The sequence below is a fragment of the Anomaloglossus baeobatrachus genome, chromosome 3 (assembly GCF_048569485.1).
Source record: "Anomaloglossus baeobatrachus isolate aAnoBae1 chromosome 3, aAnoBae1.hap1, whole genome shotgun sequence".
Classification (NCBI taxonomy): Eukaryota; Metazoa; Chordata; class Amphibia; order Anura; family Aromobatidae; genus Anomaloglossus; species Anomaloglossus baeobatrachus.
Genome location: NC_134355.1, coordinates 181,485,618 through 181,499,868, shown reverse-complemented (window position 1 = coordinate 181,499,868; position 14,251 = coordinate 181,485,618). Strand labels below are relative to the sequence as shown.

At 42.5% G+C, this 14,251-nt stretch overlaps 1 protein-coding gene across 1 annotated transcript in view; it reads left to right on the top strand.

The window, feature by feature from the left end:
• The window catches only part of LOC142297195 (kinesin-like protein KIF28), a 142,971-nt gene that overhangs the window by 20,792 nt on the left and 107,928 nt on the right, over nt 1–14,251 (top strand). The window contains exon 4 of the mRNA XM_075341460.1: nt 4,221–4,445. Within this exon, the coding sequence (XP_075197575.1) occupies nt 4,221–4,445 (225 nt within the window). The remainder of the gene's footprint in view (nt 1–4,220; nt 4,446–14,251) is intronic.

Genomic DNA, 14,251 nt, shown 5'->3' with positions numbered 1-14,251 from the left:
TCAACCCCAGACCTTTTAACTACTTCATTGATTACAGGTTAACAAGGGAGACGCCTTCAGAGTTAATTGCAGCCCTTAGAGTCCCTTGTCCAATTACTTTTGGTCCCTTTAAAAAGAGGAGGCTATGCATTACAGAGCTATGATTCCTAAACCCTTTCTCCGATTTGGATGTGAAAACTCTCATATTGCAGCTGGGAGTGTGCACTTTCAGCCCATATTATATATATAATTGTATTTCTGAACATGTTTTTGAAAACAGCTAAAATAACAAAACTTGTGTCACTGTCCAAATATTTCTGGACCTAACTGTATATATATATATATATATATATACATATACAGTATGTGTGTATCTACATGTATATAAATATATATTGTTATACATGTACAGTATATACCGTATGTGTATATATATATGTGACGCCCTTGCAAAACTAGGTACTCACACAGATAAAGCCCCCACATAACACCTCTCCCACACAGGGTTAAACCAGCCGACAAAATCCTAGTCACCCCCTCAGGGAAAGACAGACACACCAGTGGGCAGGACCAGGAGGAAGGTAAACGCCCACCTAGGGGTCTGGAGAACCCAGGGTGGGAAAAGAGTCAGTCTAAGGGTACCGTCACACTTTAGCGACGACGCTCCAGAGATCCCACCAGCGATCTGGCCTGGTCAGGATCGCTGGTGCGTCGCTACATGGTCACTGGTGAGCTGTCAATCAGGCAGATCTCACCAGCGACCAGCCCCCAGCCAGCAGCGACGCGTGGAAGCGATGCTGCGCTTCTAAGGTAAATATCGGGTAACCAAGCGCTTGGTTATCCTAAATTTACCTTGGTTACCAGTGCACACCGCTTAGCGCTGGCTCCCTGCACTCCTAGCCAGAGTACACATCGGGTTAATAAGCAAACCGCTTTGCTTATTTACCCGAAGTGTACACTGGCTATGTGTGAAGGGAGCAGGGAGCCGGCACTGGCAGCCTGAGAGCGGCGGACGCTAGTAACCAAGGTAAATATCGGGTAACCAAGCAAAGGGCTTCGCTTGGTTACCCGATATTTTACCTTGGTTACAGCTTACCGCAGGCTGCCAGAAGCCGGCTCCCTGCTCCCTGCACATTCAGATCGTTGCTCTCTCGCTGTCAAACACAGCGATGTGTGCTTCATAGCGGGAGAGCAACGTCCAAAAAATGAACCAGAGCAGTGTGTAACGAGCAGCGATTTCACAGCAGGGGCCAGATCGCTGCTCAGTGTCACACACAGCGAGATCGCTAATGAGGTCACTGGTGCGTCACAAAAACCGTGACTCAGCAGCGATCTCGCTAGCGATCTTGCTATGTGAGAAGTACCCCTAAGTCTTAGTTCAGTTGAGAGTAGTTTGGAGGAGTAGTGGAGGAGGAGTGAGAAAATGAAGCTCCGTCAGTTGACGTGAGGGTTCAAGTTGACAGGCGTCGGGGTTGGCGCCCCGGCGTACTGACTAAGTGGCAGACAGTGGTCAGTGCCAGCAGGAGACGGGAAGACGGTTGCCGGAGATCCGAGGTGGACCGGGGCAGGGTTGTAGCCCGCTGGTACAGACACCGGAGAACCGACCCGGAAACCGTGCACAAAAGGGGGTACTTGGACCCTGAAGCCAGGACCGGCACCAACGGCCTAGCTAATTAACCAATTGAGGGCAGGATTTTAGGTCCTGTCCCAACCTAAGTCCCGAAAAGTAGACAACCACCCACCGAGAGGAATAGGGCTTTCGCCAGGGCCCAGTAGATCCCACGGGTCAGCGTCTGATGGGCACGGCTCCCAACCAAAGGACCGGGAGCGGACTCCTGCCTTACACACCAGGAAGTCCACCACAGAGAACACTGAGTGCAGAGGAAAGGGGCATTGACCACCGGCCCGGGTGTGGGACCAGAAATACACCCCCGGCAGCCGGCCACCATCACCTTGGTTTACCAAAAGACTTGTGTGATTTATTCAACTGTGAGTAACACCCCCGGCCTGACCGGGTGCGCTGGCCCCTGCCGCTACCATCCCCTGCAAAGAGACATTGGGCCCCGGGGCATCCATTCCTGCCCACGGAGGGGTTAACACCCAGCTGCCAGCCCATCGCCCCCGGGAGTCTTACAGGAGCAGCGGTGGTGCTACACCTCACCACACACCGTGGGTGGCGTCACAGATAGTTTTCAACAACACCCGTACAAATACGTCCCCATTTATTCGAAGTGACCGCGCGACCCCCGGGTCCGGTAGAGTCCCTCGAGCCATACCGCAGATCCGTATCCGAGCAGCACCGGCTGCTGGCGTGGGGGCGGCACATATATATATATTAGTGTGATGACTATTTTAAAAATTTTGCAAAAAGAAAATGAAACCCCTTACATTCGAAGAACAATTGCATTCAAATGACATTAGTATCATCAAATTTGTAAAATATTCAAAAAAGTTCCCCCTCTTTTTCATTTCAAAATTTAAAAAAAAAAACGATTTTTCGTGTTTTAATTTTTTGAAGATTCTGGAATGATTTAGAATATTCAGGAATAATTTAAAACATCTAGAATAAGAATAATATAGTGAAAAAATAACATTTTTAATTGTTACCCATTAAAAATTTATATTTAACGTTTTCTTTAAAAGTTAGATCTAGCCTTACAAACATGTGCTATAAGAAGAGCTGAAAAAATTGAAAAGCATGTGGTACATTTGGAGTCAGGCAGCCATCTTGGATACTAGAAAGTGAATTTTACTGTGAATACGTTTTTTAATTTAAAAAGTGTATATGAAGTGAATAAGTGATTAAATTATCGTAATAAATAGTGTAAATATTTATAGATTTCTAAGTAATATTGGGAAAGAAAATAAGAAAGTAAATGTTGATATGAAAGAGTGCTCCTTTGGAATCAATTCATCCAAGAAAACGAATCCGACTATCAATATTTCAAGCTCAAGCCAGCACTTCGCAATTGCAACCCACACATGATACTGTCTTTGATTGCTCTAGAATCACTGCGTTGAGAAACACATGATGGTGTCTCCGCAGTGGTGGATGTTGATCTCCCTAAGGTCAACCATCCTTGCTCACATAGTCTTTTACTAGGCAATGTCCCACTAGCCAGATTCCTACTCCACACTGATGAGGGGCAAATACCCCGAAACGGCTGTCTGTGGATGGATACCATGTTTGGCATAGGTGGTCTCCTTGACTGGAGACTGCCCTTCCCGTGGTTGTTCCTTCCCGGTGAAAGACCTGGCTAGTTTCCTGCCAGCGTTGAGAAACATGTGATGGTGTCTCCGCAGGCCTTCTTGCTTTGAATATTTCCCAGGGGGCATTGCTCTAGAATCACTGCGTTGAGAAACACGTGATGGTGTCTCCGCAGTGGTGGATGTTGATCTCCCTAAGGTCAACCATCCTTGCTCACATAGTCTTTTACTAGGCAATGTCCCACTAGCCAGATTTCTACTCCACACTGATGAGGGGCAAATACCCTGAAACGGCTGTCTGTGGATGGATACCATGTTTGGCATAGGTGGTCTCCTTGACTGGAGACTGCCCTTCCCGTGGTTGTTCCTTCCCGGTGAAAGACCTGGTTAGTTTCCTGCCAGCGTTGAGAAATATGTGATGGTGTCTCCGCAGGCCTTCTTGTTTTGAATGTCTCTTTGTCTGTGTCTGTCTCTTTGTGTCTGTCTCTTACCCTGTCTATGTCTGTTTCTTACCCTGTCTGTGTCTGTTTCTTACCCTGTCTGTGTCTGCCTCTTTCCCTGTCTGTGTCTGTCTCTTTCCCTAGCTGCATTGTGACACGCCAACATTCCATATAAGGGCGTGGCTGCGCATTCTTCTGAAGTTCTGGCTGCACTGTGGCTCCCAGCTCCATTCGCTTTAATGGAGGCAGGTTTTTTGGTGAATAACTGTAAAGAGCGGGGTTAAAATTTCCCCTCGAAACATAGCCTATGACGCTCTCGGGGTCCAGAAGTGTGAGTGTACAAAATTTTGTGGCTGTAGCTGCGACGGTGTGGATGCCAATCCCAGACATACACACACACACATTCAGCTTTATATATTAGATTTTCCAATTGCACTATTATAATCTCAATACCACTTTAACAATCATGTGATCGCTTATTTGATCAGTTATATTTAAGCACCCAATACAATTTTACCTTTTTGGGGTATATATTTAAAAAAGAATTTTGTCAAGCTAAAAGATGTCTAACAAAACTTGTTTGCTTTTACTTAGGTAACGGATCTACTATCTGAGGGCAAAAAATCTGGGGGTCTGAAGGTACGAGAAGACCAGCAGCAGGGATTTTATGTTGATGGTCTGAAACGTGTACCCTGTGAAAGCTATTTGCAAATAGAAAAATTGATGGAACAAGGGAAAAAAACAAGAACAACAGCGTCAACGAGCATGAATTCAAGCAGCAGTCGCTCCCACATGGTCATTACTATTCATTTTAAACAGGTATGACATGTCTGAATGTGTTAAGTCTTTCAAAACAATGAAGATGTGAATGGGGATTCAAATGCGCAGGATAATCACAGAAATATCTGCAAAACATCTGCTATATACAGGAGTGTACAACTGCGTTACACTAAACGAGGTGGCAGAAACAAGACTACAACTTTATTTACAGGGAGGTGATGAGCATTTATGCAAGTGAACAAGGTTTAATTAATTTAGAAACAGTCAAATTTAACACACTGCAGATTCTTTCTGTAGCGCCCCAGCAATACTTTACCCTAGGTTTTACAAATAATAATTTCAACAGTACAAACAGGCAAGCACAAAATATTCACAACTGCACAGCACTAACAACCTATCTGGCCTCCGCTACTCGGGGCTCTCAGTCATCGTGCTTTGGCTACTTAGGCCTATGCTATGCCCTTGTAAGTGCGCACACCGGTAAAGACTCACAGTACAGATGAACAAGTCCACTCCCGCGGGTTCGGTGCTGTGATGCTTGTTGGTGCACACTTCTCTTTGCAGGGCAGGGGGACTTTTTCTTCTCTCATGGACCCAGGGTCTCACGACTCTTCTAGGTTACATTCTTTTTCTATTCAGATTCGCCTACCTAGGAGCATCTCAGTCCGGTACTCGACGGTGATCCGGGCTCTCTCACGGTCTGGCTCACTGTCTCTCTAACAGCTGGCATTGTTCCTCTTTCTAAACCATCAGAACAAAGACAGCATCTCATCTCTCTCATGCTCTCAGACGACCCAACTTCTCCTTTCCACTCTCAAACTCTTCTCCCGCTCTTTCTCTCTTTCCCTCACTTTTGGTCCGGGTTAGTCAAAGTTCGAGTTCAGAGGGAGAGCACCAGCTAAACTAGCCAGTCCTTAATACATAGAAAAACAGGGGAGCACTGTCTCTTAAAGTCATAGCACCCTTAACTGTTTCGTAGGGGTGACACCCCTACAATTACCTATCCACCAATTAATGCTACAAAGACAATGCGCCAAATAGATGGGGTCTCTAAAGCCTGCTTTACACGTTGCAATTTCGCATACAATATCGTATGCGATTTGCAACGCCCCCATCGTATGTGTGGCACGTTCAATTTGTTGAACATGCCACACAAACGATTAACCCCCGTCACACATACTTACCTTCCATACGACCTTGCTGTGGGCGGCGAACGTCCACTTCCTGGAGTGGGAGGGACGTTCGGCACCACAGTGACATCACACGGCAGCCGGCCAATAGAAGCGGAGACATCCCGCCCACCTCCTTCCTTCTGTATTACCGGCCGGGAGCCGCAGGATGTAGGTAAGATCTGTTCATTGTTCCCGGGGTGTCACACAATGCAATGTGTGCTACCCCGGGTATGATGAACAATCTGACGTACAATTCATGAGGAATGTACGCCGTGCATGCGATGAACGTTTTACCGTTCAATCGCAATCGCACGTAGCTGTTACACACTGCAATGTAACTTACGATGCTGGATGTGCGTCACTTACGACGTGACCCCGCCGACACATTGTAAGATACATTGCAGCGTGTAAAGCGGGCTTTAAAAGAATTTGTCCCATAGAAAGTTGTAAAGCCCCCACTGTGCTACCTAGCAAATAATAATGCTTGATATGCTCCTTTGAACATTACAAGTAGTGATGGATGAATGTGCTTGGCACTGTTCATTACTCGATTGAGCAGTAGCGTGCTTGGGTATTCGCAGAGCTCAACCAAGTATCATGGGTGCGCAGATGTTTTGTTTGTGAACCACTGACCATAACGCACAGGCTTGCTTCACTGCATGATGTGTGCAGGCACCCCAGAGAAGGCCAGTCACAGTCTCTGAATGGCTCTCACAGGGGAAAAAACAACGTTATTGGATGTAGTATGAGCAAAACAAAAACACCCTCCCCCCAAAAAAGTAATAATTCTATATACTGTATGGTCCTACAGCTCTCTCTACACTGTATAATGGTCTACACAGCTCCCTATACACTGTATTATAGTCCCTACAGTTCCCTTAATACTGCATGATGGTCCCACAACTCTCTATGCACTGTATGATGGCACCTACAGCTATCTGTACATTGTATGAAAGTCCCCACAGCTCCCTAAACACTGTATGATGGACCCTACAGCTCCCAATATACTGTATGATGGTCCCCACAGCTCCCTAAACACTGTATGATGATCCACACACTTCCTTATAGACTGTTTGATGGTCCCTACAGCTCCCTATATACTATATGATGGTCCTTACAGCGTCCTATGCACTGTATACACTGTATGATGCTCCCTACAACTTCCTATACATGGTATTATGGTCCCAACAGTTCCCTGTACACTGTATTATGGTCTCTACAGCTACCTATACACTGTATGATGGTGCCCACAGCTCCCTATACACAGTATGATAGTCCATACAGCTCCTTATACTCTATATAATGGTTCCCACAGCTCCATATACACTGTGTGATGGTCCCTACAGCTCCCTATGCACTGTATGATGGTGCGCATAGCTCCCTATACACAGTATGATAGTCCATACAGCTCACTATACTTTGCATAATGATCCCCACAGCTCCCTATACACTGTATGATGATCCCCCAGCTCCCTATACACTGTATGATGGTCCCTACAGCTCACTATGCACGCTATCATGGCCCATAACGTTTTCTTTTTTTTGGGATATGGGGCTATGTGAGGACTTATTTTTTGTGCCCTGAATAGACATTTTTAGTGATACCATTGTGGGATAGATACGATGATTTGATTGCCTTGTCTTTTATTTTATTGCAATGTTGCATTGGCGAAAAAACATATTTCTGTTTCTATTTTTTTCTCATTACCTGATTTACCTATCTGATTTTTTTATAGTTCTGAATCCAGTAATACAAAATATTTGTATTTATATTTTTGTATTGTTTTATTTTTAATGAAGTAAAAGAGGGGTGATTTTATTTATTTTTTTTCATTTGTATAAAAACGTTTCTTTTTTCCACTTTTTATTGTAATTAATAGTCCCCTTTTGGGACTTGAAGTTGCAATTGTCTGATCGCTTGTGCTATACAGAGCAGTGTATCAGCACTACTAAGTACAGCAGAAATCATGATCTCTTATGAACACCTGCCATGACAACACATCGGCACCCCGCAATCATGTCGCTGGCGCGCCCATTGGAGCATGGAGTGATGCACCTAGATGCCAGTGCCTGTTAAATGCCATTGTAAGAAGTTGACTTTAGGATTTAACTGGTTAACAGCCACGGGCGGATCTTTGATTCACCTGCAGCTGTGAGAGGCAGATAATGGCTGATTAAATCAGTGCTCATGGGAGGAAAGATGCTGGCTTGCACGTCAAAGGTCATGAAGAGGTTAATGGCCCAACACAGCTTTTTATATATAGTATGATACCCCTACTTCTCTTTATATAGTATAAAGGCCCACCTTCTCCTGTTTTGAGGGCCCCCACTTCTCCTTATATATTATGACAGCCTTTACTTCTCCCTGTATAGTATGATGCCCCCCACTTCTCCCTATTTAGTATATTAGCCCCCACTTCTCCCTACATACTATGATGGCTCCCACCTCTAATTATATAGTATGATGGTCCCACTTCTCCCTATATGGTATGATGGCCCCACAACCTGTTGTATAACTCATCATGGCCCCCACAAAAGTATAATATAAAAAATAAATACAGATTATACTCACCAAATCCTTATTTCCAGCACCGCAGCTTCCTTCTCCTCTTCTATGATGGGCTTGCAGGGGCAGTGCAATGCAATTTTGCCATTGCGCTGCCTGGGTGAGAGCGCTGGCTTCTCGTAAGCCGCAGGCCTGTACCTGTCTGTAGCTTAGGAGACGGAGAGTGATTGATCTGGAGCTAAGTTGGTAGGGTCCCTCCTGTGGTATCCCTCACATGACAGAGCTGGCATTGCATTGTGGTTGTGGTTAAAAACAGAAATAACTCATATATTACATTTAAAAAGTTAGAAACAAATACAATTTATATATTAGTCAATGAAAGTTTTATTGTCAATCATTATCCAAGCAGATATGCAATGTGCAATACAAAACTAAATCTAGATGTAGCAAGGTGTAACAGTTTTCATTGTGACAATTGTATCATGAAGAGTAGTTGAAGATCAAACTTGCCAAACCACAGGTAGAAAGGAGAGTTTTCATAAAACATTATAACTATGACTCCAGATATAAGTCACAAACAGAAATTAAACTGTGAAAAATACAAAAAATAAATACTTTAACAAATTATCACACAGGACAGTCCACAATAGGGAAATCTGAGAGGAGGACGTGGTAAGGGAAGTATGCAAAACAAGAATGCCACCATCACATGTTTCTCAACGCTGGCAGGAAACTAGGCAGGTATTTCACCAGGAAGGAACAACCGCGGGAAGCGCAGTCTCCAGTCAAGGAAACCTCCTATACCAAAACATGGTATCCATCCACATACAGCTGTTTCGGGGTATTAGCCCCTCATCAGTATGGAGTAGGAAACTGGCTAGTGGGAGCAATGCCTAGTAGACTACATAGGTAAAGATGGTTGACCTCGGGGAGATCAACATCCATCACCATCACGTGCTTCTCAACGCAGTGCCACTAGAACTAGGCCCCCTGGGAAAATATGCAGAAACAGCTGTCTGTGGATGGATACCATGTTGTGGTATAGGTGGTTACCTTGACTGGAGACTGCCCTTCCCGTGGTTGTTCCTTCCCGGTGAAAGACCTGGCTAGTTTCCTGCCAGCGTTGAGAAACATGTGATAGTGTCTCCGCGGCATTCCTGTTTTGCATATTTTCCCAGGGGGCCTTGTTTTAGTGTCACTGCGTTGAGAAACACGTGATGGTGTCTCCGCGGTGTTGGATGTTGATCTCCCCAAGGTCAACCATCCTTACCTATGTGGTAAGGGAAGTGACGGAGAACAATAAGGGCCGAATCACAAGTAGAGATAGGAAGGAAGTCTTAACTGATCATCATAGGCTAAAAAAGTAGGAAATTAAAAGGGATTTTCACACGAACAAAGTGAATTTTAAAGTTGATTTTAATCAATAGATCTTGTAATAATTATAATTTCCACAATTGGATGTTTGGAAAAAAAAAAAAAGTGTTCCTGTGCGCAGATAATCTTATATATGTGCCCCTATGTAATGGCTGTGTCTGACTGTACAGGGACATGGTCTGATCATACCACAGCTCCTGGGTAGGGGGTGAATCAATAGAGAGTATACAGATAGCGCAGCATGAGATCACAGCTGATTCTTTATGGGAGGTAAAGCATTTCTCTGCTTGTTTTTAAAAATATCTTACTTCAAGGAAAGCATAATTTAAGAATTATAATTTGCAATCCCGTGCTGTAATGTCTGTATACTTTTATACTTCCGCCCCGCCCCAGGAGCTATGGTATGATCTGACCATGTCCCAGTACGGTCAGACACGGCCATTACACAGTACATAGCAGGGACACATATATAAGATTATCTCAGCACAGGGACATTATTTTTAACATATCCAAATGTGGAGCTTATTATTATTCCAAGATCTATTGCATAAAATCAACTTTGTTCATGGGGAAACCCCTTTAAAGTTAGCAGAGAGAGGAAAGCTAGTGTAGTAGGTCTTCATGTAAATCTCAAATTCATCACTTGTCCTGATCCAGAGAAATAAGATTTGAAATCTGGAGTGTCCTTGAAGGATGCTGAAGGCAGTTATCATTAAGTATATTCATATTTATTGGGGAAGATCCAGCTATTTAAGACAAATTCCCTCCTCCCATAAGTTTGTACCCTCAATCCATTACTACACTCTGAACATCTTCTTAGTGCAAACTTATGAATAATATTTATTTTCCTTCTTTATAATCACTTCCTTCTGGCATTTTCTTTTTTACTTCCTTTTTTTCCAAGTATCTGCATATTTAAATATTTTTTTTCAGAAGAGTCACACTTCATTACTTTTCTCACGAAAAGTACTATTTATCTTTTTCCTCCCAATATTCCCATCTCGGTGGTGGCACCTACACAGCACGTTTCAGTATAGTGATCACACTCCCTATACCACACATGATCTATTCCTTTTACCATATTTATCAGGTAATACCATTTTTAATAATCATTTTTATCATACTTTTATTAAGTTATTGATTATTATTATTATTTATTTTTTAAATATGCAATGAATCAAATACTTTTTTAATTGTTCCTAAATCATGTTACTTTTAAATTGATGCCTATACATTGTTTTTAATGGATCTCTTCTTATGACATCAACAGCAGCTTCGAGAAACCATATTTTTTCCTTTTATCTTAACATTTCATTGATGGTATGATTGAATTCACAGATGTACTCTATATTAAAAGAGAAGATGCTACCATAACTTGTGCCCTTGGTAGACGTGCACTTTTCCAACATGACAATGATACAAAAATACACATCTGTTCTACTTGTTTAGAAAGGTGATAGTGAATCAATGACTAAGTATTTCTCTTGAGGCTCACTTTCCATGAAGCATACAGAATCTAGACGAGGTCATTCTTGTAGATTTGAAAAAGATAAATGTTGAAATATGTCGCTAACTTGTTCATTCCATGCCCTGAATACTTGGTGTTGTCCTTAAAAATTATGAAGGTCATAAAAATACTAGATGTTTTTTAAGTGGTTTGTATTAATTGTATTGCATCAAATAATTTGAGTAACCTGGTGATTTTGTATTGAAAATTAAATTATTAATCTTACTTTCATGTTATGTTATTTGGAAACTGAGTCTTATCAGAATTTTAAAATTGGTTCTTGTGTTGAGTGAGATATTGATTAAAATCGTACTTTTCTTAGGGTGTGTATTCATTTATGTTGAGTATATGCTTTGTACTGTATATGCTTTGGGATGTGCCCCTACTTGGCTTAACTGTTCACAGGAGTGCCAACATATCCTGTGATCAAGGGCATTGCTATCAACAAAGCAAAGATATTGGGCTCTGGCTCCAAAATTCTTGCTTGAGTCCCAGATTTCTGGTGAGTCACATTGAATTGTGCCCATGTCAATGTGATGCCAATATAGTTAAATCCTGTGGTAGAACAGGGAGCCAAAATTTCACTGTTCTATTATTGTCTGTCTCATATGCTGCCTGCTGCTGTAGGTCCACAGCTTATGAAAAGTCAGCGTTCCCACGCAGATTGTGCAATGACGTTACTGCATTGCACTGCCTAAAATGGCCTGCTGTACATGGAACAAGAGGACATGGAGGCAGTGTTGCCGAGTATCAGGAATAGCTGAGTATAATGTTGATTGTTTTTACATCATTGGGAAGTGGGGACATCATACTATAAGTAGGGAGCTGTAGGCACCATTAAACATTATATAGAGAGGTTGTGAGGACTTCATACTGCATATAGGGAACTGGAGGCCATCATAATATACAGGTAGGCTGAAGGGAATAGATACAGTATATAGGGGGACTGTGGTGGCCTCATAATGCACATAGGTGAGCTGTGTGCACATCCAATCTCACTGAGCTAATGCTATTTTGCAAATAAAAATTAGTAAAAATTTCTATAGATGTGCAAAGTTGGTAGAAACACACCACAAAAGTAAATGTAGCAAAAGGTGCTCGGTCCTACAAATTCACAGGTACGCGACTAAAAAGCTGTTTGATTATTTTCATCTAATTTCCATGTATTTTTGGTGTGCTGAAAACGAAAAAAATATTAAAAAAATTCTGGACATTAGGATTTGCCACAAAATGCAAATTTCTCTTCAAATTTAGTAATATTTTCACAAATTTTGGTATTTTTTTGATGTTATGGTTTTTAACTAAATTTAAAGTCAAAATTACTATTAATTAATTCACATGAATGCATTCAAGATATACAATGACCAAAAAATATAAATTTCAAAGAAAACAACTTTCAGAGTGAGCTAATGAAACTAGCATTGACATGTTGCAAGCTCAACATGTGGCATCGGACATGCCCGGGCTTGTTTTTTCTTGGTTCTTGATTGTTCACACTTTTTCATCTCAGTTTGTGTTAGCTCCTAGCTCGTAATTATTCAACCGTGTTTCTCAACATTAGCATTATGGCTCAGCGGAAGTGTAGAAAGTCGCCTGACAGTTTCTTTTACATTTCTGGTAAATATATACAGTGTAGAAGCAACAGCTGAATATTACAGACTTTGTGAAAAACATTTACTTCGCATACTTTGGACTAAAGCTTGGGGATCAAGATAAAGCTTGTGCGTCTCATAAAGTGTGTAAACAGTGTGTTGAGGACCTCCAAAATTGGTTCAAGGGTAAAAAAAAAAACCTTTCTGTTATTGGATTCCTATGGTATGGGGAGAGCAAAAGAAGCATAGTGACAATTGTTACTTTTGTTCATGCGATGTGAAAGGGTATAATTCAAAATAGAAGCTTTCCATCTCATACCTCAATCTTCACTCAGCAATTTGTCCGATCCCCAATGACACAGATAAACCAGTACCCAATGCCCCTGCTAACTTGGAAGAGATCACTAGCTTCAATGAAGGTGGAATTATACCTGAACCAGATGATGAATCAAGTTCTTACTTTGAAGATAATACAAAACCAAAGTTGTTTTCACAGGAGGAGATGAATGATTTGTAAGAGACTTGAATCATCCCAAAGATGCCGCTGAGTTACTCGGATCAAGGCTCAAGAGCAGGAATTTATTGTTGTCAGGAGTGTCTTTTTCATGGTTCAGACATCGTGAAAATGAGTTTGTTCCTTACTTTGCCCAGGAAGACAAGTTGGTTTATTGCATCGATGTTGAAGGTTTGATGGGTCAATTCAAAATCCAATATGATTTAGCGCAATGGCGTCTTTTTATAGATTCTTCAAAAAGAAGTCTCAAAGCAGTTTTACTCCATAATGACATTTTTTATGCTTCCATCCTGCGCTGTCCTTGGTTACCCGATATTTACCTTGGTTACCAGCGCACGGAGCTACACGTGCAGAGAGCAGGGAGCAGCGCACACTGAGCGCTGGCTCCCTGCTCTCCTAGTTACAGTACACATGGGGTTAATTACCCGATGTGTACTGCAGCTAAATGTGCACAGAGCATTGAGCAGCGCACAATGCTTAGCGCTGGCTCCCTCCTCTCCTAGCTACAGCACACATCGGGTTAATTAACCCAATGTGTCCTGCAGCTACATGTGCACAGAGCAGGAGCCGGCACTGACAGTGAGAGCGGCGGAGGCTGGTAACAAAGGTAAATATCGGGTAACCAAGGACAGCGCTTCTTGGTTACCCGATGTTTACTGTGGTTACCAGCCTCCGCAGAAGCCGGCTCCTGCTGCCTGCACATTTAGTTGTTGCTGTCTCGCTGTCACACACAGCGATCTGTGCTTCACAGCGGGACAGCAACAACTAAAAAATGGCCCAGGACATTCAGCAACAACCAACGACCTCACAGCAGGGGCCAGGTTGTTGCTGGATGTCACACACAGCGACATCACTAGCAACGTCACAAAAGTTGTTCGTTAGCAGCGATGTTGCTAGCGATGTTGCTTAGTGTGACGGGGCCTTTAGTTGCGATGTTATATCACTTTACACTACCATTCCTTTATCTGTAGCTATACAAGCTTTGATTTTTCATTTGAATAAATATAGCTCCTATTCTTCAGCGTTTCAAAATTATATCATACAAGTTGCGCAATTTTTGATGGAGCATAATTTTTTCGTGTTCAATAAACAGTTTTATTTACAGTACCACGGAGTTTCTATGGATGCTAAATTTTCGCCTTCAATTGCGAATTTGGTTATGGCTCATTGGGAGGAAAAA